At 44.7% G+C, this 25,366-nt stretch overlaps 1 protein-coding gene across 2 annotated transcripts; it reads left to right on the top strand.

The window, feature by feature from the left end:
* Positions 1-1,289: 1,289 nt before the first annotated feature.
* SPP2 (secreted phosphoprotein 2) lies at positions 1,290-25,256 on the top strand. 2 transcript variants are annotated; one of them, XM_059727171.1, is made up of 7 exons: positions 1,290-1,361; positions 2,774-2,898; positions 5,023-5,145; positions 8,519-8,629; positions 12,470-12,524; positions 16,504-16,611; positions 24,939-25,256. In XM_059727171.1, exons 1-6 carry the CDS (start codon positions 1,346-1,348, stop codon positions 16,599-16,601), a joined length of 528 nt encoding a protein of 175 aa, XP_059583154.1. In that variant the 5' UTR covers positions 1,290-1,345; the 3' UTR covers positions 16,602-16,611; positions 24,939-25,256. The 2 variants fall into 2 exon arrangements, with proteins under 2 accessions (XP_059583154.1, XP_014449740.1); XM_014594254.3 differs by lacking the exon at positions 1,290-1,361 and adding an exon at positions 2,360-2,674.
* The last annotated feature ends 110 nt before the right edge of the window (positions 25,257-25,366 follow it).

Below are 25,366 nucleotides of genomic sequence, written 5' to 3'. Positions count from 1 at the left end.
TAAACAGCCAACTGTGTTTCCATAACATGGTAAATTAAAATTAAAAAAACCCAACACTTTGCTATTGCGACTGTGATTTTGTTGTCTAACCTAGAAGCTGTGTCTGTGAAACATGCAGTCTAATCTGGTAGATGTAGCCAAATGGAAACAATAGCTGCAAGGAGTCAAAACTACTCTGGTGGTGGCAGTCTAGACAGTTGCCTTAGACAGTTTTTCCCTTTTTCTTCTTGCTAATTTGCAGAAGACCTTTTCATGTACAAGGTCTCTCTCACTAGCCTAACTAGCTAAGGTGTACCTGTGGTTACCTTTGCAAGAAGACATGAGGGTGATGTTCCTGAGGACTGATGTTATCCATAAAAGTTTCAGGTACTCAGCATGCAGCTTTTTTGCACCTTCTCATGAATTCTTTAGTTTACAGGTGTCCAACAATGACTTATCTGTCTGCATGTAAGAGGTCCCCAGATCAGAAATTTCAGCTCTTGCATTCCTGTCTGCATTCTTATCTCTATGCATTTACAAATTAATATAATGAGGAGCATGTCATTTTGAAAATGTATCCTCAGCTCTTACTGGAAGTCAGTTGCACTTAAGTGTTTCTGAAAACTGCAGCCCAAATGAGCCTTGGATGTCATGAGCATCTGCACTAAAAGAATGACTGACACTAATAACTTTGCTTTTGCATGATAATTGATCACATTCAGGAAACCTCTTTGCTAAGCTGCCCTGTATTGGCAAAATAGGTGAACTGAATTGCCACAGAGTTTATAATTTATGTGGCGAGTAAGAGTTGTCATTCCCTCTTCTCCCCCATACATTCTTAGACCTTGGACCAACATCATTAATTAAAAAAATTATTAAAACCTCAAAGGTTCTCTAATTAAAATGGACACTTGGCCATTGCAGAACTGGGGATGAGAGAGGGGGAAAGCTGTTTCAAGGAATTGGCTATTGCTCCTGAACGCTTTGTCAGCCTCGGCTCCAGAACGGGTAACAAAAATAGTAGACTATGCATTCCTATAGTTTGCAACAGAAGGCAAGTCTACCCATTGGGACTATTTGCCATCTGAGAACGTCCAGAATACATCAATAGCCTTGCAGCACACGTATTGTCTGCAACATACCTATTGCCTGCAGCACACCACTTACACATGGGTCAGCATCAGAAAGGTAGATTTAATATCTGCTTGTGGCAGGGCACTGTTGGTGGCTGCCACTTTAAGGGCTGAGCCAAGCAGCCAGCAGATGTTTGATTGTGGTGGCCATTTTAGACCTCTGGCTACCTATATAAAGAGAACAGTTCACTGCTGGCAGGCCAGGCAGTAACATTGCCTGGCTGCAAGACTGCATGCAACATCCTGGAGGTAAGGGTCGGAGATCTAGGGGATGGTTTGGAGGCTCCTGGTCCTAGGCATGACCTAAAACTGCACCCTGCTGGGAGTGGGTGGCCTGGTGGGGCTCCCAGTGGCACGGGAGCCTCCAGGAAATGCCAGGCCAGTTACCACCCTGGTGAAAGGTGGGTTGAGGTGTCTTAATAACCCCAGCTCCCACAACCAGGTGGGTTACCCCAGAGAAGGGTCAAGAAGGTGGACCCAAGTTAGAGAGGGGGCTAGAGGCTCAGAGACCTGACTTGAAATCCCTTGACTGGTCAATGCTGGGGTCAGGACTGGAAGGGTCAAAAGGGCCTGGGGCCCACTGCAAGGGATGCCCAGAGCTGGCCTGGGCCCTGGGGTTTCCGAGTGGCCTTGGAGGTGATGCCAGGGCCTGTGTGGCCAAAGGTCCCGGGGGGAACCACACCTGAATGGGGGAACAGTTCAGGGAGCTGGCAGCCCAGAATGAGGGTGGAGTAGGGCACCTGAGTGGAGGGATCTTGTAGGGGTCTGGACTGGAGGATTCTGGGGCCCAGTGTGGGGCCGGTGAGGTTAATAGTTCTGGATGCCATCTGTGAGGCTTAGGATGCAATGTAGGGGAGGAACGGAGCTGCAGATAGTGTCCCTTGGCATTGGGGCAAGAAATGGGCAGCCTCCTACCTAATTAACATCCTAATTAGATATCATCGAGGAGGCAGGTGGTTGGCCCAGAAACAGGTGGGCGGGCCACTGGTAGATCGGCCCCGAGAAGGCCCCCTGTTACACTGCTCATACCAGCATTTTACATTGGTGAGAATTCTCCATGTATTAATAATTAGGAAGAACCTGTATGGGGCCAGAATCTGTTCTCTTCTGACCTTTCTATTGATGCAAAGGTTCTAGATTGGGTTTTGGGGAGGAAATGTGGTCCATTGGCTTTACACTAAAGGGAATGACTAACATAACCAGGAGCTGCTTTGGGTTATCGTGATGTCAGAAGAACAGCTCCTGTTTTGGGTATAGGCCCTTGGAAAAGTATTGCCATATCCCTTTAACAGAAGGCTTCCACTAAATTTAAAAAAATGACCACAAATATTTGCTCCTGGATCAATTCTGTTTAAAGTGCAGTGTGTGAAGCCAAGCTCTGACACAGGAAGGTCAGGTACAGTATCCAGGCTCTATTATATAAGGCCAGAAGAATATATGCTGGAAACCTGACAAGAAGGCTTTACAGCTTAGAAGGGGAAAGATAAGGACAATCTTTAGAGAACAGACCATGGAGACCTTACTAATTTTTGCTTTTGTAATGAGTATTTTCTCTTGTTCAGGTAAGTTTTTTCAAAACTGAAAGCATATCCACTTTCACTGGAAAGCTGGCTATGTGCTGTGTACTTGTTTTTAATGGGACTCTGATATACCTGACTCAGGGCTACCAATGTATGACTACGAACCATCCATCGCAGAAAATGCTCTGAATGCCTCCATTGCAAGACTGAATTCTAGATTGCAAGGGCGCAATCTCTTTGGTGTCATCAGGAGCTATGTTAGAAGGGTAAGTGTGGAGTTGGCCAAAATATATTTCAGTGAAATGAGCTTAATGGACAACACATTTTCAACCAGAAAAATCTTTCTTTTGATTGAAGTTTTCTGGTTTTCAACAAAACTTTTGATTTTTGTAATGTTACTTGAATGCAATTTTTTTGAAAAACCAAAACTTTGTCAGACTTGTAATAAGAAGAAACTTAAAAGTGGGTGGGGTTCAAGTTTCCTTGAAAAATAATTGGCATTTTCAACCATCACCAGGTAATTGCTTTCTATTTCTGGCTCATTTGAATGTTTTTAGTCCAATCTATAATGTTTGCTTGATGCACTTACCCACCTCCTTCATATCTCCCATCTACAAAGATTAAGTATATTCAGTTTGTGTGCAGTATCAGGGCAGTGATTCCGCAGTTCATGTATAGATGTTATGCTCAGTTTAAATCTGCCTTCAGTGCTGTATAGTTTCCTCAGATAGTCCATTCTTGTCCTAGCCTAGATTTTCTTGCATGGAATTTTTTTTACACGGAAAAAATGACCCCCCTTTCCCTACCCCCAGTGTTCAGAGAAGGTGATGACCTTGTTAACAAATTTAAAATGCTTGTGTACTTGGTCAACCCCAAAATTATCTTGTCTCTAAATATTGAACTTGGTACATATCTATACCTGCATGCGGAGCAGTGTCAAGGCTGTGGTTGAATAAATCTCGAATGGCAATCTAGTATTGCTAACCAGAAGGTACTGAAGGCTAATGGGAAGTGCTTCAAAGTGTTCCTGCAGCTGAAGTGTCTAATAGACTGGGAAGAAAAGAAGACAAGACTTTAATAAATATCACCGCAAATATATACAAGCTCCCTGAAGTGGGATATTTCCTTCTAGGAGATGCTACTTAACACCTATACTGGCAACAATAACATCATTTTATCTTACTGGATGCTTAAGTTGTTGTCAGTGCCTAAAGGCTACAATCAGTTTTGGGACCAGTTGCAGTAGGCACTCACTCAACACTGCATCATTCTTTTTTTTTTAATCTGGTCATGTTGGAAGTTAATTGTTGCACAGTATGCATTTCATTCATGAACTAAAACAATGAGATGACAGATATTTAAATATCTGCTGTCATGAATCAATTATCAGAGAGAGGTAGTTAGCTGTGATAATCTGAAGTCGGTCAGAAGAAAGGGTAGATGCACATTTTTATAGACTTACTAAATAAGATTTCAGAGAGTGCGTGAGTGCACAAGCTTTTGTTAACCCAAGTTCATGTCATCAAATGCTGTGAAAAGCTTATGAATCAATTATCAATTATGGCATGAACAGCAAGTTGCAGCTGTGGAAGCTGTTTGGAAGAGGAAAGCCATGGAAGATTTATTTCAAAGTTAGTTGTTTGCAGTTAAAAAAAAACAACGAATGTCTTTGATTTATTCTGGTGTGACAATTTTCCTATACATAAGGTTACTCAGTATGCATTTACTATTACTTACTATTAATCCTTGTTCTTTGTTCTTGATACTCTCCCAAGACAATGCCCACTCAGCTTGGGATGACCTATTGGTAATGTTAACATCAAACAAGATGTCGACAATTCAACAAACAAAATGGGCCTTCGTTGCACCCAGGTTCCCATTAAGGAGAATGGAATGCCTCAATGTTCACCCTGTACTTGAATGTATTGGTCAGATGTTCCTTTTTATAGCAAAGCATTTGAACAAGCAGAGTTCATGCCTTGGCTGTGTTGTCCCAGCTTGGAGCGATAGGAGTGTTCCACATGTAAAATTCAATGACCAGGGCAGGGAAGGAACAATTTTACTAAGCAATTTGCTCTCTCAAGCAATTTGAGGGAGTCTCTAGAGAGCTGGAATTCCATGATATGCACTTCGTAGGCCAGAACGTTATCTGAGGCTTCTATAAATGGGAGCTGTTTGGTTGGAAGACAATGCCATTCACAAAAACAAGACTTGGTGGTGAGGGTTTACAAAATGGAGACACAAAAATATCTTGACTCCAAGTCAGTGATATTCTGCTCCATATGGGATACTGACCTAAGAAGGCCTTGATTTTTGCTAAAACTTGGCAAAAAAGCAACTGTGTGTCTGTCAGTTATTCTGAATGCTATTGGCTGCTCCTTTGTATGCAGGTTGACCTGCTTGATGACAACAGCTACAACATAATACTGGATTTCAATATTCAAGAAACCACATGCTCTAAAGATTCAGAGAGAGACCCATCTACCTGTGACTTCAAAACAGGGCCCTATGCGGTGAGTGCAAGTTTTGTGTCTTTTTAATCAACATTAGTGACAATGATTGACAGTGACATATGCCTAAGCAAATGCTTAACCTGAAGCATTAACCAAATGGTGTTTGAGCACCAGCAACACTGCAAATTTGTATTTTAGTTAACTGCGAGGAGGTGAGGAACTGAGGTTTGATCTGAGAGCTGGTGGACTTTGCTTGACTTTGGGTTTAGATTGTATGTGTTTGGAGACAGGCTGGCAGTGTAAGTTTCGCAACAAATACTAGAAAGTAATTACCAACATACTGAAGGGCTGAAAAACTCCTATTTGACTTTTCCTCACCACATCTAACTCAGATGGATGAGAGAAATGTGCCACTCAAAAAACCCCATCAATATTCAACAATCAAAATTGGATAATTTGGAGGGAATGGGGAAAATGCTCATAGACATGGTTCTGGGTCAGATCCACCTTCTGAGATATCTGTAAGCCTCAACACATAACAGGCAGTAATTCTTCAGGGTTACATCAAAGTGATGACAAGATAATCAAGTAATTTGCTTACTGCATTATCATAATCTCTACTCAGAGAAATGTATTCAGCAGCCTTCTTTCCCATCTCACAGTGCTAGGAGCTCCAAGCCAGTTCATGTGCAAGGTAAAGGGAAAAAAGAGATGATTGGACCAAGCAAACATTATTTTGTATCTCCTCTCTGTCAACATAGCTGCCATGCTGAAAGATGCTTTTTTAGGAAAAAAAAATCCATGGCAGAAGAATCTCTCTTACTTTTTGCTCTCAGTGAAGAAGTTAATCATAGATTATAAAGCCAGATGTGGTCACTGCGATCTAGTCTCACTTCCCATATGACAGTTAATTGACCTTCCCCGAGTTACACTCTAAGTCAATCAAACTTTATTTTGTAGAATGCATTTAATCTTGATTTAAAAATTCCCAGTGATGAACAATCTTCTACAGTTATTAGCAAGCTGTCCAGAGAGTTAATTCTCCTCATTCTTAAAAAATTGCACCTTATTTCTAATTTGAATTTGTCTAACTTCAACCTCCAGGCAGTGGATTTTGATTTATAACTTTGTCAGCTAGACAGAAATAACCGTCCCAAGATTGTTTCAGTCATTGCTACCCAGGAAAGTGTCCTATGTCCTACTGTGCTATAGGATGACCATAACTGTGGAAAACAATGGCTTGGAGGATAATTACATTTTATTAAACACCAGTGTTTATTTGATATTGTTCAACCAGCACTAGTCTAGGACAAAAAGCAACTGTAGCTTAAGGTTACTTTCTTCTACACACTTTCTCATCCTGAGCTATGCTGCATGCTAGCCTATTTCTTAGAATAAAATAGAATGGAAACTACTTCATGTCCCATTAATCCGGCTCATTCTGCTCTAGCAGCAAAAGAGAAGTACAATAACAGATACTTCACCAGATTTTCAACAGTCCAGATCCATCAAGCTTATCACTGCTACTGGGCCCATCCACAGCACCCAGAGGGCAGCTGAGAAGCTCACTTAGTATTTTGACTTTTTCCCTACCATTTGACCTTCTTTCATATTCACTTTATCAACTTGATTTCAGTGACATAAAACTGCAACCAAGGTGTTACTTCATGAATTATCACCCATGGAATCCTGAACTGTAGACATTGGGTGAATCTGATTTTGTTGCTTTGCTACTTGTTGGCCAGCTTGGCAGCTCCAGCTGAATGGCTAATGCCAAGTAAGCCCCAAAGGCCCATCCAAGAGCTAGCCCTTGAGTTACAGGTTTGACTGTGGTGGCTCTTGAATCAGGGGTAAACCTGACATCAACTGTAAGTACAGCTCCTTTGAAGACAAGCCCCCTGTGCTTATTTATTTTTTTCAAGAATATCTGTTAGCAGGGTGTGCTGAAGAGATTCCATCACAGAGCCGCTCCAAAAGCAAGACTCACATTTATATTATTGTGGCACCACATCCGTGGTGCCTGCCACTTTAACGGCCATTGAGCAGCCAACAGGTCATCTGGCAGGTGCCGGGTAGGCCTAATGAGGTGGTCACCTGGCTGCAGGATGGCCCTGGGATTGGAGGATGGGGCTGAGCAGCTTCTATTTTAGACCCAGGCCCTCAGAGCTGTAACAGAAGTCTGCTGCAAGCAGTCAAAGAACAACACCTGGCTGAGCTGGGGCTCAGAACACCCTGGAGGTAATGGCAGGAGCTATGGGGATGGCAGGAGGCGTCCTGGGTATGACTGAAAACTGCACTTTGCTGGTGAAGGATGACCTGGTGGGACTGCCCGTGTTGGGGCAGTTCCCCAGAAATGCCAGGCCAGTTGCCTCCCCAGTGAAAGGCAGGTAGGGGTGCGTAATAACACCAGCCCCCACACCCTGGTGGGTTATCCAGGGTAGGGGCCAGGCATGTCTCTGGACACCTAAGCCCCATGGGGTACCAGATCTTGGTAGAAAGTGGGGGCTAGGCACATCTCTGGACACCTGAGCCCCATGAGGTACCAGCCCCCAGTAGAGAGTTGGGACAGGCACACCTCCAGACACCTGAGCCCATAGGAGGTAAAGACCCTGGTGGCCTCAATGGGGGGGGAGGGGGGCGGGAAGCATAGTGATTCAAGTAGAGAGTGGCCTGTATACAGTAGGGTGCATGTGGAATACCTGAAGTGCTGTGCATGTTCAGTGTAGAGTAGGGTCTGATAAGGAGGACCTGAAGAGCTGTACTGGGGGTGTGCTGAGTAGGGGGCAAGAGTGCGACCTCAAGTGCAGCACAAGGGCTAGTCCCCATGAGAAACTGCCTTAAGGGTGAATCCTCAAAGAGGAGGCAGCCAGGCCCAGTAAGTCTACAGAAGCCTGAGGTTGCAATTGGACCAGAGGCCATGTTTGTAGTAGAATTCAGACCTGCCAGGGTGAGCGCACAATTACCATATGCTCTAGTGTGGAGTGAGAGTCCCACTGAGACTCTGGAGCACCAGTCATGGTGTGAGGCACTGTAATGATTTGGATGACAACTGCAAGGCATGGGACATAAGGGAAGGTTGGAGTCATGTGTATCACCCTAGGCATCAGGCATTAAAATGGGCAGCCTCCCACCATTTACATCAATCTTTTATACAACAAGTCATGGTTTGCAAGAGTTGGGAGGATTGTCCAGAACAGGTGAGTGGGCCAAGGATGTTTCCTGGCCCCGAGTAGACAGCCTGTTATAATAATACTGTGATTTTTTAATTTTTTTTTCCAGATTCAGGGCTCTGGTTGTAAATAGTGCTCTTGCTCAAGTCCCTAGTCTTGGTACACAGGCTTCTTCTAGCCAGCTGTCTTTGTCTGAATCTGAAGTAAACTTGTACTGTAGCCTATGCAGCCATATGGTTGAACTCTATTTCAATCCATTACAGCAAGCTGCTTTCTGCAGAAGTACAGTGTATGTCTCTGAAGAACAGAGTCAGAACTTGGCAGTCCGTTGCCACCAGGACTCGTCGAGCTCAGAATCTGCAAGCAGTGAGGAGGTAAGCAAGAAAAAAAAAATCCCCTTGCCATGCACCTTAATCTAGAGGGTAATTTCTAGGGCTGTGCAAGACAGCTGTATTTCATTTCAGTTTTAGATTCAGCCATTTTGGAGGACAGTGATTTGTTTCAGTGTTTTGGATCACTGTTCCATTTTGATTTGGCCAAATCTGTTTCAGAGTTCGGCACTGATTTGGATTGGCTGGGGAGAGGCAGGCACAGTCGGGTGGCTGCAGGTTCTCCCGAGGCTCCTCCAGCTGTGCCTGCCTCTGCCCCGATGGGGGGAGCTGCAGGAGAAGCCCCCATGGCTGCCCTGCCCAGCCCGATCCCCCACCCAGCCCCAGTTAGCCAGAGCCCAGCACCACCCACCCCAGTAGCCCCAGCTCCCAGACAGCGCACAACACCCTGCTGAGCTAAGCTGCACCCACACCATGGGGCAGCTGCCGCACAGATGCCAGGTGGAGGGGATGATCCCCACTGCCCCATGCTCTGCTGGGGGGCTCTGCCATGAGCCCTCAGAGGCCCTGATCACCGCTACTGCAGCCAGTGAGTATGGGGCTTTTTGTTTGTTTTTTTTTTAAAGTGCTAGGAGGCTAGGGCCAGGTGGGGGATGGGGCCAGGCAGGGCAGCCATGGGGGCTTCTTCTGTGGCTCCTCCAGCTGTGCCTGCCTCAGCATGTGTGGGGGAGCTGCAGGAGAAGTCCCTATGGCTGTCCTGCCTGGCCCCATCCCCCACCTGGCCCCAGCCTCCCAGCACTTTAAAAGGAGGGCTGCAGGGCTGCACTGGACTATTCCCGGGGGGCACCCCTGAAATGTTCCAAAACATTTCGTATGGCTTAATTTCATTTTGGAGAAGTTTCAGAGCCTTCCATTTAGTTTCAGACTTGGTGTTTCAGGGGCCGAAACAGGCCCAAACACCTCCAAAACGAAACATCTGTTGAAATTTTGCACAGCCCTAGTAATTTCTGCCTGATACAAATGCTTTGTCCTCCTCCCTTTAACATTTAATAGGAGTGGATATGCATATTTGAAGACAGAATTTGTAACTTGACCGTATAAGCTGCTCCATTAACATGGTGAGGGCTTAAGACAAATACCTAAATCTTAGGTGGCAGAATCTCAGAGCAGTTTAGGAAAGTAATTGTCTTTTCCACATTTTACGGATCCGGGGGACTGAAGCAAAGATGTGAGGTGATGTGGGTTGCCTGAGGTCAACAGCAGAAATGGCCATCTTAGGAATACAACCCAGGTCTCTGACCAATGCTCTGCTCAACAGACTAGTTGGTTTCAAACTTCTTTGCCTACAAACCCCTTTACCAGCAAAACACTGCTGTGAGTAACCCCTACATCTGAAGCATCTCTACATTTTCATTCCTTAGGAAGCTTGTTGACACTGATATCAACATGTGCAGTGCCATTTCTCACCGTGTATTGACCAGTCAGAAACTCTGTTGCTGTCATTAAAATGAGCACATACCCCTTGGCAAAGCACTGCATACCCCAGACGGAGGATGAGGAGGGAAATGGACCCCAGTTTGAAAACCATTTTGCACTAGACCATACTGCCTCTCTCGCCAAATGTAGAGATCACTTCAGGGCTGAAAATAATCTTTCAGCAAAGTAAAAAATACCTCTCTATGCAAACCAGCTTTGACACACCTGACAATGTGCGCACTGTCTCTCTCTCTCTCTCTCTTTGTCTCTGACTGTCTAGCAGCTTTCCTTTGCTGTGATCTCTAGACTGAAGTACCGTTGAGTCTTTCTGGTTGTAATTCAAATTTCAGTCTAAAAGCTGTATGTGGTTTGGCAAGTCATCTCTAATCATGCTTAATTCTGATCAGCTGGAATATTTGACCTTGCTTCCCGGATCCCTTAAATTGCTGTGATAGTCTAGGGTATCTGCCAACTCTGATCCTCATTCTGTGTAAAATATTGTATGTGTATGCCTAGGGATGCTGATTAGTATGTCTTATCAACAGAAACAAATATTCTGTCTCTGTTACCAAACCACTCCTAAACCAACCATATAATGTTATAACTGCAGGGGTTTCACTCAACTGGGATTTGGGTTCCATACTTTTCTTCATTTTTGAGCTGCCTGGTTTGAGGTTTAGGCTTGAGTAAATGCTGATCAGAATTTCAGAGCTCAATCTGGCTTTGTTTCAAAGCAAACGTACTTGCAGACTTCTTGAAAAAAAAAAAAAAAGATGCCAAATCAGGTTTATCTGCAACTAGGGGCCAGCTCATGCACCACCAGAAAAATGTGTACCTGCATTTCTGATTTGTAACTAAACAAACCCAGTGAGGGCTGAAACATGTCATGTTCAGGGCTGAACATTTTTCACCATTCTGTCTCTTTTTTATTGCCAGCCTGTTACAAGTTGTGACAGATAATTACATTCAAAAATAAAGATAGCATTTCAGGCATAATGCCAGGACATAAGGACAGCTTGTGCTGTTGGTTAAATGCTGGAACTGAATGTCTAACTTGTATAAATTGGATCAAATTTCCTACCCCTCTCTTTTTGAGTTCTCAGTAAAGCTTACAATTTTCTTATGTATTTCCTATTCAAAACTAGGCAGATAATAGCACTGAAGGAGGACATTTGAAGTATTTGAAATGCAAAAGGTTTGGGATGTTGATTTTTGTTTCCTTATAGGTTAAGCCTAATACTTTTTAAATTGAGTTTTCAGTGGAAACATTTGTTTTTACAAGGAGAATCCTTTCTGTGGTTATTCTTTAACAGTCACTTAAAATTCGCTATTACTGCCAATATTCCCATCAGGAAATGCATTTGTGAAAAAGTTAATGGAAAATAAATGCCAAAGGGAGCAACCCTAGATAAAAAAGGAAGCTATAGCTTTCTGCAAAGATTGGAGCTGGATGGACTTGACGATATGACTCTGGGGGTTTTAAGATAGCTCAGAAGTGTTCACCTGGCAACAATTGTCAGGGAGTATGTTCCCTTCTTTTCATTACCACAGTGTTGGATAAAAAGGAGATTGTGGCTTTATGGGTGACTTGTAGTTGCAACTGATAACTAAAAACCTGATTTTAGATTAACAATGCTCAGGGTATCTTGTCATGGAGTGATTACAGATCCAGTTCTGTCGCCAGTGGAATCCACCTGGAGCAATGGAGTACTTCACTGCATGGAAACCAGGAGGGGGAATAATTCCTGTTTGCTTTCAGCTGGACTTGTTTAAAAATGATTCATAGTACCAGAAAGCTGACCTGAGTGCCCACCTGAAACCAATACATTTCTGGTTTAGCTACAGAATTGGCTTCCAGTTGCAGGACTGGCACTTTTCAGTAAGTGCCATGGTTGGGTGCACCATGGCAAGGTTGGTGTGATCAGTGTTCCAGTTGTATTGTTTCCTTGAATAACATGGGACTTCTCTTGATCCCACTTAACAACAGAATTCCTAATGATTTCAGTGGGGTCAACATCAGGCCTATGGTAATATGGCACTGATGATCGGCAAAGACAGGCTGACTTCCAGATAAACCTTTAGAAAACTGCAAGGCTCCAAACCTTGATTTTATCAGTCTTCCGAGGGTCAAACTGAGAACAGAATATTTTTAAAGAGCTTTATTAATCTGGCTGTGCTATGAAAGAGAGGCTCCAGCACATTTTTAGAGTCCTATTTTTAAAGCAGTTTCTTGGACTGGATGTCCCAGTTTCAGTACCCCTTTTTCTTAGGCTTTCTTTTTTGTTTTCCCTACCACCTATTCACTTTAGAAAGGATAGAATCATTATAAATTAATAAAGCAGCAGGTAGAGTCAGCCTACTCTGACAGCTCTGCAGATAGACCTTTCAAAGATGTGTCTTTATTTATAGATGTGGTACTTGAGAATGATGGATCTGAACAGACGGGGTAATGGCCGCAATGAAGGTAGGTAACCTTGGAAGTGGCTGACTTCTTGTGTGCATGTTTTATAAGTATTACTTGAGTCTCACATAGACAAAGTTGTCTTAGACCCTCAACTAGGCACTTCAGGGTAGGTGCTTTTAATTCAATCCAATGAATATTCTCTTGTGGTAGCAATGCTGGGATAAATGTTCTGACTACAATGGGTAACCCCCCCCCCCCCCATACACACACAAACTAGTTAATCAACCCAGGGTTGGCAAGTAGAAAGTCAAGCAGTGTGGCTGGAGTAACTAATGTGGAATAATAACAGCAATCTGAGCTTTCCATAGTTCTGCTGGGATTGCAGGACATAACATTCAGAAAGGGTGTGAATGGGAGTACTCTACCACCTTGGGCAGTGGCATAGATTCCATGCTTTCTTTGCTTACTACATGTGCAGTCCTTTCCCAGGCTTTCCATAGACAGCCAGTGCCACAGCTCCTCCAGTAGTTTCTAACAGTACTAGGTAGTGCACAGCGCTGTTCTACAGCTCTTCCTGCCAATGGTTCATCACTGGTGTCACAAGAGGCAGTCACTTATTCCCCAGCAATGACTAAAGATTCTCTATGTGTAGGATGTACAGAGGCAAAGCATCATCACAGCCTTGTAAGTGGATGAAGTATGCTTTCTTCCAGTTGTAACCCTTGTTCCCTGGCCTATATAGAGAAGGCTGGGCCATAACCCTTTGTACACCTAGTTACAGATGTGGCTATTACAGAAGCACACCCTTACCTTTTATATTCAGGGTTCAGATAATAAGAATCCAGCTGCAGAAGTTCCACTTGGGGATGGTCAAAGAGAGGATTTCGTATCTCTCCTCCCCACCCATTACTGCCACACAAGGAGAGTGCAAGCATGACAAGTGTTAGGTGCATAGGGGTGCAGGTATGGCTGCAGAGACTAAACATCAACCTCAATTTTGGAAGAAGAATCTCTAGACTGAAGGGGGAAGATCAGACATTGACAAAGTTAATTTTTCAGCTGCCTTTTGTTCTTGTTTCATTAAGGGAAATGAATATTTCAACTGAAGCTCATCCAAATACAGATTTGGAATTTAGCCCATTAACTAGTACATGCGTCAATGTCTGTCCTTTGTGTAGAGTTAATGATCTGTAGAGGGATGGAATTCTTTAGTTGCACAAGCTTTAACCATACGTAGAACAGAATCCCATTGTACAGCTAGCTGCAAGTGCCTTTGACAAGTGGAAAGTTTGTTCCCAACCTCATTATTAGTGACCTTTGAGGAGATAACAGGGGCCATGCACAGGTATTATATTTCCACTAGGAGAATCATGACTCTGCTAGTAGAAACTAGGGGCACTTGCACAAATTTCATTTTTCACACAATCTGACCCCTGAATGCACTATACAGCCATGACATAACACACACTTATGGCTGCAGAACACTTGACCGATCATGCAAAAAATTAACCCTTGATAAATCAGCTATTAACTTAAGTCACTACAGAGCACAAGATGTTAGGGAACTTCTGTTCAGGTTCCCTCAAGGGTTAATTTTTTGCACCTTTGTGGGGCTGGGCTGGTGCTTGAAGCAGTGAGCAGCAGCCCAGCCCTGTCCCCAGGGCTATTAGCAGGGTAAGAAGGGGGAGGAAAGGGGGTAGCACACAGCTGCCAGCTGGGCTTTGCCATAGCTGGAGCTGGAGGTGGGGAAACAGGGTGGAACAGAGCCCCCTTGCCTTGTGGGCCCCCCCAGCTGGGGCATTGGGTGGAGCTGGCCAGGCCCATGAAGCAAGGGGGCTCTGTTCCACCATCTTCCAGCTCCAGCTATGGCAAAACCCAGTTGGCAGCTGAGTGCTGCTCATGACAAGAGGCTTGACACAGGGGTGGGGGAAAGGAGCCCACTCTTCACCCACAACCTGAGCCTCTTGACAGCAGTAGCATGCAGCTGCTGGCTGGGCTTTGCCATGGCCGGAGCTGGGTGGGAGTGATGGCTGGGGAGAGAGGTGGTTTGGAAGTCTCCTTGGAGGCTGCTGGAGCACCCCCACCTGCTGCCAGGGCTGGTGTAGACAGGCTCCAGCCCCCGCAAGCCACACCCCCGCTTTGTGTAAAGTGCCATGAGTTAAAGTGAGGCCTCTAAATGTATGTGGGCACCATAGTAGTTCATTCAGTTTCTTCCAAGAGAAATATGCACCCCACCCCCCCCCCCCAGGAGAAAGGCCTTCTAGGCATTAACTTGGGCAATATACCGTATGAGAGAGTTCCTCTTGGTAGACCTAGAGGAGCTAAACAGCAGCTTCCCCTGTTCCTTCCCCAGACTGGCAATAGTAGCTGACTTAACTGATTTGGGTCAAACTGGTTTATGCAATGTCTGTCCCAGATTCCTTGCTGACATGCTCTCTGGCTGGATGGGGCCCTCTGCTCCACAGCAAGGTTGTCCCCTCCCCTCTGTTCCCTGGAAGGAGCTTGGCAGAGGCACAGAGCATCTGCCTGGCTTCTCCCTGCTAAGCAAGGCTTATTCTCCCCGCCCCTGTGCCTTTATGAAGACACCTCAACATTAGCTAGCAGACTACATGCTGGCTATGGTCTGTGCCATGACAGAGGCAGACATGCATTTTGGAGCTAATCAGCAGGTAGCTTAATGTCCTTCCTTGGAAGAGCTGTTTAAGAAGAGGTCAAATTAGTTAATGGAGAGAGGTTTTGTTTTATTAATGGATTAATAAACACTGAGTTAGGGGTACTAAACATTCCCTGCTGGGTAGCTCAGGAGGTGGAGGAGGGAATAATCAGAGTAGGACCTGGCCATGCCCCCCTCAGCTCTGCCCTGTGGAAGTAAAGGGAGGGCTGCTCTAGCACTCCCTGACTACTAGCCTGAGGCACTGCAGGCAAGTCCCTGCATTTCTGGGATGCCTGTCTGGTTACAAAACTGATTTAGCGTAGCCAGGTTAGACTAACCTGCAAAGATTGAATCAACTCAGGCTCAGGCTTTTTGAATGTCTGTCCCTAGCCAGAGACCCAAGTCTGCAGAAAATGGGTGGGCATTTCCCTGCAGCTCAACTCTTCCCTATCATGGAGGAGTTGAGCTGCTGCTGCCCTCCCTCCTTCAGCCTTCCTGGAGTGGAGAAGACAGGGCGACATTGCCCTGTTGCTCCTTCCCATCCTAGAGACTGGGACAGGAGGGGACAAATGGCTGCCTACTGCTCCCTGTGCATACCCCCAGATGGGAGTGTCCCTGGTCTGGGGAATGGGTTGCATGCCTTGCCCTGATGCTCCCTCCCCTCCTAGAGACCAGGAGGGGAGAGGAGGAGCAGCTGCTTGTTGCCCCTTATCTGTTCCTTGCACTAGGAAGGAAGACCTGCTGGGGAGTACAGCAGCAGGAAGATGCTCCCTATACTTCCACAGACCAGAGTGATCAGGAGGGTCTGTGAGGAATGAAGCAACTGCAGTCTGGTCAACCTAGACTGAACACCTGTACTGCGCCCTCTCCCAGGAAGATTTGTAGAGGTGGAAGTATTCCCAGAAATTTCCACTGCTAGAAATGAATGCCTGTTCATACTTTAGTGTTACCCCTGCAGATTACCTAATATTATTCAAGAAGAACCTCCTGAGATCAATGTCTAGATCTTCTTCTCTGGTTGGGGCTTTCCCTAAATTTAGAATGCTAGTGCAAAGTAGGAAATATGATTACACTATGGAAATCATAGTCACCAATGGAGAGGTTTCTAGTCTCATAGCAACATTTAGAATAGATGTAACATTACTGACTTGCTCTGTTGAGTGTAGTAAGGTAAATTTTAATTTTGATCATGCCTCGTTGAATCAGGATGTTCACCTTAACAAAAGTCAGTATATGCTTGCTCATGGTATTGAACTTCAGCTTTCCTAACATTTATTCAGAAGTGTTTTTTGGTGATGTCTTATCTGAAATGCATTTCACTAAGCTTAATGAACATGGTTCTGAAAATGTTTTAAGATGCACCTATATTTTGATCTTTTCCAAAAGCTATACTTGCTCCTGAGGCCTTCTCTTCAGGGAGGAGAGGCAACCCATATAAAACATGGCATAAACCCAGAGATATCAACCCCTACAGGTTTAAGTAATCCCATTTAGGTAAGTACACTTCATAGAACATCAGTCTGTCGAGGAATGTTGTGGGACAAGTGGTGGTGAACTCAGGCTGGGGAATAGCTCAGAGAAATGATGTCCTGAAAAACTAGTAATCCTAGAGTAGGGGCAGGCAAAGTCTGGTCCATGGGCCAGATTGGGCCCACAGCGGACTCTGTTTCTCAGCAGCCCCTGCCCACATCGCTGCAGCCAGTTTCCATGGAGACCGCAGCAGCGGCGGGACCATGACAAAATCAAGTATCAAGGCAATACTTTTGCGTGACATGTTTATTCAAGTTTGGAAATACTTTAGCGTGCAATTAGTTGCTAGTGTAAAGTGACATAGAAAGCAAAGAGCTTATAAGATGGTACCATTTTTCTTGGGAGCAAGGATTTCTTAGGGGGATATTTTTTATTGGACCAACTCTGTAGCTGGGATAAATTTAGACAATGCAAGGCCATTTCTCTGTGGCATATTTGGATTGCTCTTCCACTGCATAACTTAATAATAATAGGTATGTTAAAATATTTTTCCTGTATACCTGGTTTTAACATGTTAAAGTTTGGGATTAGGTGCTTTATGGACTGGATATCAAATCTGTTACCTTTTTAAGCTGTCAGTTTAAATCAATTTGGGTCAGTAATGACAAGGGATCATGGTTTTCCTTGATTAAAAAAAACTCAAATTCTCTGATTAAAAACAAATTCAAAATCTCTGATGGAAACCCCCCAAAATTCATGATTAAAATGAAAGGCTTCTCACTTCTCCCCCCCATAGCCCCTTGGCCCTGCTGGTGCCCCTCATGCCCCCACACAGCCCCCTGCACCTCTCAGCCCTACCATAGGGGGCCCCCAGCTGCCAGGTCTGTGGGGCCAGGGACCCAAGTCCACAGTCCCCTGCCCCTGGCTGGCTGAAGGCAGCAGCTGCTGCAGTGGAGCAGAGCCCCCCTGCTGCCTGCCTTCTGCAGACTTGGGTGGAGGGGAGCAACTCCCTGCCACTGGGTGCACTCCAGAGGGCAGGGGGGACCCATGCCCCTCAGATCTGTGCGTGGGGCAGGGACAGGCACAGGCTGCCCCCTGCAAGCTCAGGCTCCCCACCCTGCTGCCCTCCCCCAGGACCCCACAGCCCACGGCACTGCAGTGAACAGCAGAGCCATGCGGGAATCTCCTTGCTGCTGCGAGCTTTGTGCTGCCCTGGTGACACATCCCCAGTGCAAGGGGATGCAGTGAGGGGCACAACCCCATGCTGCCACCTCTGCTGCTGCCACGTGGGTAGGGGCTACATCACCAGGGCAGTGCACAGCTTGCAGCAGCAAGGAGATCCCCATGTGGCCCTACTGTTCCTTGCAGTGCTAAGTCTCACTTGCTTGGCTGTGGAGGCCCCAGGGGAGGGAAGCAGGGTGGGAGCCCAAGCCAGCCGTGGGCAGCCTGTGCCCATCCTCACGCTGTGTACAGCCAGCCATGGGCAGTCTGTGCCCCTGCCCCCCAGAGTGCATGCAATGGTAGGGAGTGGGCCCCACCTCTTTCCCCCTCTGCAGTCCCATCCTGCTCTCTACTGGGGCCCTGCAGCTGCACTTTGTGGCCCAGGGCCCCAAGCCCCATCCACTGCCCAGCTGGGCAGCATCCACAGCCCTGCCCAACTCCCTCCCTCCCTTCCTATGGGGGCCTCAATCCCCCTTTCCCCCCACACTTACCTAAGGGAGCTGCTCTCCAGGCTGCCTTGTGGCCATGTACATATACATGGTGCCCCCTGCCTGACTGCTCTCCTCCCATTCCCCCCAGCCCCTTGCAGGCTGGAACTCTGCAAAACTGCAAAATTCATGACTTTCTCCAGTAAAATGAGAAATCCATCTTTGCCTATGGTAAAAGGTAAAATCTTCAGTTTTCTCCATTTTGTGGGAAATGGAAAACCCAGATTCCTGTTAATGACCAGGGATCCACGTTTTCCATTTGCCATGGAAAAATACAGTAAAACCTACACTTCCTCATTTTTAAGGAGAAAAACCTGGATTTTCTCCTTTTAAAGGAGAAAAATCCAGAAAGCTATAGGTTTCCCATTGCAGGCTGGCAGGGTGGGTGGGGAGTAGGGGCTTCGGCAGGGTCAGGGATCTGTGGGTGAGGGGCACCAGCAGGGCCCAGGGGGGACTATCAGTGGGTAGTGAGGGACTGGGGGATTGTGGCTTGTGAGTGAAGGGCAATGGCATGGGCAGGGCACCAGCATATCAGAGCTGCTCAGTGCCACAAAGCTTGCGGGCGGGGGGTAGGGGGGGCGGAGACTGCTGCAGCTGGACCCACATCCTGGTGATCTCTTCAGGACAAGGCTGGGTTCAGTTGGCTGTGTGATGCAAGAAAGATTTCCTATTAGTGCTGTACCTTTTCTATAGCTATGGAATCTGTTTCCAGTTGCAGGACAGGCAGTTTTCAATACGTCCAATAGTTGGTTGTGCCATGGCAAGGTTGATGTGATCAGTGTTCTACAACATCAGTATTCTAGAGTGCCTACCACAGACTTAAATGTTGAGAGAAGCCTGTGCCCTTCATCTCCACCTAGCCCAGATGGTAAAGGAGAAATTCCTGTGAACAATAACGTTTTTTACTTGGACCTCTGAATTATGCCCTTGGGACATATGTGAAACACAATGACAATAGCATATTTTGAAGTGTGTTACAAGTTTTGATTAATTTGATTTGTTAATGCATGCACAGTTGTATCTGTTATTGGTTGTTAAGAGATCACTTGTAATGATGCCTAATATAAATCTTTATCTAGAGCAGCTGGAGATGTAATGCAAGCAAGTAAGAAGTTCTGTGTTACACTATCAAGAAGAGAAAAAAAAAGCAATTGGTCTGCAGCAGTTGTTCATTACATCTCTGCCTGCAATCTAGGTGCAAGGGTGATGTTTTGGCATCTCGTTAATAGAAATGATAGTGAAGGAGCAAGCAATTCATTGGATAGAGCAAGGCATGCCCTGCACTCGTCATTTTTGGCTTACCTACTTCTGAGAATTTCAGTGGGAGTAGGTCTAATTGCTGTGGGTATTTTATCTGCCATATTGTAGAAGGGAGAAGTTAATCTAAAGGAAAGTGATTTTAAATGAGCTTAACTGACACACCATGGATATGGCTGTTTAACGTGTTAAAGTAGTCAGGGGATGATGAGGAAAGCTTTTTAGCAAAATGTTTTTTCATGATAAGAGATGGCCCATGCGCAGTTCCTACCAAACAGGCATCTGCAGTACATCAGGCAGCCTTACTGTCGCTCTGGGCACAAGAGGCCAGGGTTGAATTCCAAATGTGTGTCGAGATTAATTTCATTTCTCTGGTTTGGAAAAATGATAGTTTTAATGTTAGTGACTCACTGACAACCCCCCATGTATCTCTTGGTTCCTAAGCAGATTTTTCTTAAACTTACACATTAAGGAAACCTATACTTTCTCCTAACAGAGGTCAAAACTAAAAGGAAAGGGAAAGTAACAACTTCCTTAATAAGGGCTTTATTTGTTCTGTAAGAAAACATGCTTTCCTTAAGCCTTTTTAATTATAGCCTCAAGCTGGGACAAGCTGATACATAGTTTTAATTTGTACTTTTCCTTTTTATAAATCTCTGATCTTTTCTGATTTCTTCCCACTTCCTTGAAGCATAGTTCTAGTGTGCACTCTGCTTTTTCTAAGTGTTTTTTCCCCAGTAGTGGGAAAGCTAAACAGGAAGTAACTAAAATGTTTGATTTATCTTAGGCTAGGGATAGACATTACAAATAAACTGGTTTACGTGATTGGAAACTGGTTTAAACCTATAACAGAACAGCTGTTCAGTGCACATAAACCAGTTTGAAAATGGCTGAAATCAATTTGAGATAAACCTGGTTGAATGTGGTAGCAGGGAGAGGAGAATGCTGTGGGACAGGACAAAGGCAGACAGGCTTTTTGGAACTAATCACTAGTATCACTTCTGTTGGAATACTATATTCCATTCTGGTCTTAAATTCAAGAAGGATATTGATTAATGGAGAGGATTCAAAGAAAAGCTACAAGGATGATTTGGGGGTTGGAAACCATGGCATACAGTGAGATATGAAGACCTCAATTAATTTAGCTTAATCAAGGGTACAGAGTGCTTTGGTCATAGTTTATATATACATGGGAACAGAAATTTATAATAGAGATCTTATTAATCTAGGAGAGAGATTCAGCGACTGGGAGATGAAGCTGGACAGATCTAGATAAGAAATGAGATACAGCCTTTTTTAGCCATTTGGGCAAGTAATATTGGAAGGGAAGTGATGGCTTTCTTATTGCTGACACTTCTAAATCAATGTTGAATCATTTTCCAAAAGATATATGTTAATTCTTACATGAATTAATTCAGGACAAGTCCTATGGCCTGCATTAACTGGAAGGTCAGATTAGATAACCACAGTGGGGTTTTTTTGTCCTTAAAAACTATGAATCATTAGGATATGTTGAATCCTGAAAGATATTCAATACAGTAGCGTAAGCTGTCCTTTATAGCTGACAAGAACCTCAGCAGAATTCACATGCAGGAATCACATGAGTGATTAAGGAACCCACTTAGCAACTAGATCTGACCAGAGACTTGTCTGGGGTTATTATCTGTTGTCTCACATTCTGAGATTTTTAAAACCACATCTTAACAGGATAAAAATAACCTTCCCTGATTTCTAGCAGAGGACCTGATACTGTGCCACAGTCAGCAGGCACTGGTAAACTATGGCAGATAAGAAATGAATGGATCTGATACAAAGGTGCTTTTGTGGAGTGAAACATACAGAAAGCTTTCTTTAAACGCTCCAGCACCTGAAATTGTGTTGTTACCTGAGACTTAGGTTTCGTTTACAAACAAAATCAAACTAAACTTCAGGTTCTCGGTTGTGGAGAACAGCTAAGAAAAGTACTGCCCAGTTAGCTGGGACAAGAAAAATTAAGCAACAAGCTCCTGATTTTGCTTCCAATGTTCAAGCCTACTACAGTTCATTTTTCTCTGTCATGAATCATACCAGTAAAATGTTCTCTAAAAGCAAATCAGGTGCAATATAAAGTAATATAAAGATGTGGATGTATAATCACAGTAAAGAAGGAGAATTTCATGTGAAGCTTAGGGGGCCCTGGCCTCCACTGGGATGACTAACCACTGGCAGGAATGGTTAGTCATCCAACACCAGGTGGGCATTTGCCTCACCAGTAAGTAATTTGTCTAGAATCTGGCATCTCAAAATCAGAATTTCCCACCAAATGAGATAACTGTTAACCCTGGACCTGACTACACATGTACCTGAGACCAACATGAGACTAAAACTATGAAGAGGAAAAATGAGAGTTACCTTGGTCCCAAAGAATATAGAACTTTCCTTGGGTGTGGGAGTTAGAGACATTATCCCTTGTGCCTTCATTAAGAGTCTATCTTATGTAGTCACACACTTGTTGTCTACATAGCTTGTGCATGGCCCTATCTTGTCACATGCTCTTCTGCCTCTGATTCCTCAGCAGGTGGCTTATTACCAGCAGTGTAGTAATGCTGCCTGTGGTAGCCATTTCCCCCTTCCCCTACAATTGGGCAGTGGAGTGGATGCCCCAGTCACCCTCCCCTAGTTACACCGCTGCTTATTAGTGTTTCATAGTTTCATAGTAGCTAGGGTCAGGAGGGACCTGAACAGATCATCTAGCCTGACTCCCTGCCACAGGCAGGAATGAATGCTGGGCTCAGAAGACCCCAGACAGGTGATCATCCAACCTCCTCTTGAATATGCCCAAGGTAGGGGCGAGGACCACTTCCCTGGGAAGTTGGTTCCAGATTTTGGCCACCCTAACTGTAAAATATTGCCTTCTGATCTCCAACCTAAACCTATTCTCCATCAGCTTATGACCATTGTTCCTCATCACCCCAGGTGGTGCTGGGGAGAAAAGAGCTCTGCCTACTTGCTGTTGATCCCCCTTGATGAGCTTGTAGGCAGCCACCAGGTCCCCCCTCAGCCTCCTCTTGCTGAGGCTGAACAGGTTCAGGTCCCTCAGTCTCTCCTCGTAGGGCCTGTCTTGCTGCCCTCTCACCAAGCAGGTGGCCCTCCTCTGAACCCTCTCCAGGCTGGCCACATCCCTTTTGAAGTGTGGCGCCTAGTACTGGATGCAGTACTCCAACGGCGGCCTGACCAAAGTTGCATAGAGGGGGAGTATAACCTCTCTGGACTGGCTTGAGATGTACCTTCGGATGCATGACAAGGTATGGCTGGCCTTGCTGTCTGCGGTCTGGCATTGGTGGCTCATGTTCATCTTGGAGTCAATAATGACTCCAAGATCCCTTTCCGCCTCTGTGCTTTCAAGAAGGGAACTCCCCAGCCTGTATGTATGCTGTGGATTCCTTCTCCCAAGGTGCAGCACCCTGCATTTGTCTACGTTGAACCCCATCCTATTCTCGTCTGCCCACTTTTGTAGTCTGTCTAAATCTAGTTGCAGCCTCTCTCTCCCTTCAAGTGTGTCCACCTCGCCCCACATCTTAGTGTCATCAGCAAACTTGGACAGCATGCTTTCCACCCCCTCATCCAAGTCGCTGATGAAGATGTTAAACAGTGTGGGCCCGAGGACTGAGTCCTGGGGTACCCCACTGCTCACATCTCACCTGGTTGAGTACAACCCGTCCACCACTACTCTCTGCCCCACCAGCCAATTTTTCACCCATCCAACTGTGCAGGCATCAATGCCGCAGTCACTTAATTTATTCATGTTCTGTAGAAAGAAGCTAAACATCAGGGGGGAGGAAAAAACCCTGTCAAATGGGAGCTGCTGTATCATTTGTGAGCTGATCCTGGCACAGTCAGAACCTGGGCCACTTATCTAATGATAGTGCAACTTGGATTAAATGACAAGAGGCAACCGCAGTTATATTACCCTGCAGTTTCTGTTTCTTCCCCCTTGGGTTTTGCCCTTGTTCTCTCATTATTTTGTATCATCTGATATGTGTGATGTGTTGTAAAGAAAAGGAGGAATCTAGCTGTTTGCAATATCTGTCCAAAGATGAGATATGGAAACTTGGCTCTTTTCCTACAGTGAAATTAGAGCCTTGTATGGGAGCAGAGCCCACATATTTGGGCAAATAGAATAACTACAGCAGTCTATTCCAGCTGTTCAGAAATCTTTTCACTTTCTCTCTTGCTCAGTATTCAGGAAAATTACCCACTGCGCTTTCCCCAAATGTGAATTACCCTTCAGATCCTGTTGCTGGATGTAGGGAATACCCCTGCTTCCAAGAGGTGAAGGACTTAGTTCTTCATCTGTGTAGTCAGAGCCTAATCCAGAAAACATCAACTTGCTGCTAGACGTAGCCAGTAATAGTTTCACTGAAAGGCTGAGGAGGACCCTGTAGCTGTTCATCTCTTGTATTGTTAATTTGGCACCTTCTACAAGCACCTAGAAATTAAAGTTTTCTGATGCATAGCTCATGTAGTGGCCCCAGCAGGCTTCCTCACCTACGTGAGACTGTGTTGATATCTGAAAGGTTCACTTCTAGCATGGTTCCCTTGCCATGGTTGTTATGCCCTTAAGGTCTCTCAGACTAAGTGCCACTTAAGTGATAGTTCTTTGTCCTGGACACCTGTTGATAAGGAACTGAGCTAACACCACAAATGAACTTGGCTAAAGCCAATCAATTGCTGTTAGGTGCTAAGTTCCAGTTACTACCAGTCATATGGGCACTTTCCCTGATAAAAGTTTGTTCCTAAAATATCACAAATTTGCAGTGAACAGGAAAACACTCAGATTACCATGGTTACCGACTTCATGATAATGCAGTGTTGGACACAGATTCATTGTAGCCTTAGTCATATATTCTTTCAGAAAAACACAGACCCCAAGTTTACAGTATACATTGCAGCCTTGGATTTAACTGCATTTCCCATAAAACCCAGCACCATGTCTCTTCCTTTTAAAGTTTACACGGCATACTAATTTTCATTCTCTAAATCCATTTTTAAAAATTTTTATAATTTGATAAGCAGCTTTTCTTGAGATAGATAACATGGTGCTTAGTACTGGCAAAAGTTTGAATGACTCTTGTGTAGGCATGGCATTTTAACACACTTTTTTGAGAGACGTATATGCATTATTATGGATGTGTTATATTTATTCTCTATATGGGTAATGACAACATCAGGATACTAAATTATGTAGTAGTAATGTAGGATTTGATCTTGATAATTGAAGGAAGTAATCTGCTGATGTGAATACAAGTTTATACCTTCTCTCCTTTTTCAAGTTGTTTGTGTCCAGTTAATTTTGCTGAAAGTGAGATGTTGTGAATTGTAACTGTAAAATCTATCTTTTTTTAGTGAAATGAAGATCCAAAAGGACCAGAAGCCACAGATGCAGCATACCAAGAATAAACTTGATAGCAATTACCTTTGCTTTTTAAAACTGCAAAAGCTGTTCTGTAACGAATGGACTGTCTTTCCCACTCACTTACTCTGTGTTCATGTCAAGTGTCCTTTGAATGTGCATGCAAGATACTAAATGTGTGAAAATTGGCTGGAAATAGCATTTCAGTGTATTAGAGCTCATTAGGAAAGCTTTCATGCATCTAGCATAACTGTGTCCAATACACATTGTATCATCTTCTAATGGTGCTATTAAAGGGTCATTATACAGTCTGTGTTCTGGGTTACTTGTTGGTTGCAGATGTTCATCTTTTTTTTTTTTGTCTTGCTCATTGCTAATTAGTGTTTCTTTCACCCTCCTCCCACAAGCAACCCACTCCCTT

Source organism: Alligator mississippiensis, chromosome 4 (genome assembly GCF_030867095.1).
Source record: "Alligator mississippiensis isolate rAllMis1 chromosome 4, rAllMis1, whole genome shotgun sequence".
NCBI classification, from domain to species: domain Eukaryota; kingdom Metazoa; phylum Chordata; order Crocodylia; family Alligatoridae; genus Alligator; species Alligator mississippiensis.
This window is presented reverse-complemented; position numbering and strand designations above follow the sequence as displayed.

What these genes read in the sequence shown, in the direction of transcription:
- SPP2 (XM_014594254.3), top strand. Translation starts at nt 2,623, where the DNA reads ATGGAGACCTTACTAATTTTTGCTTTTGTAATGAGTATTTTCTCTTGT. An exon ending in GAGTATTTTCTCTTGTTCAG is followed by an intron (nt 2,675 to 2,773) that starts GTAAGTTTTTTC and finishes TACCTGACTCAG; the next exon opens with GGCTACCAATGTATGACTAC. An exon ending in TCAAAACAGGGCCCTATGCG is followed by an intron (nt 5,146 to 8,518) that starts GTGAGTGCAAGT and finishes AATCCATTACAG; the next exon opens with CAAGCTGCTTTCTGCAGAAG.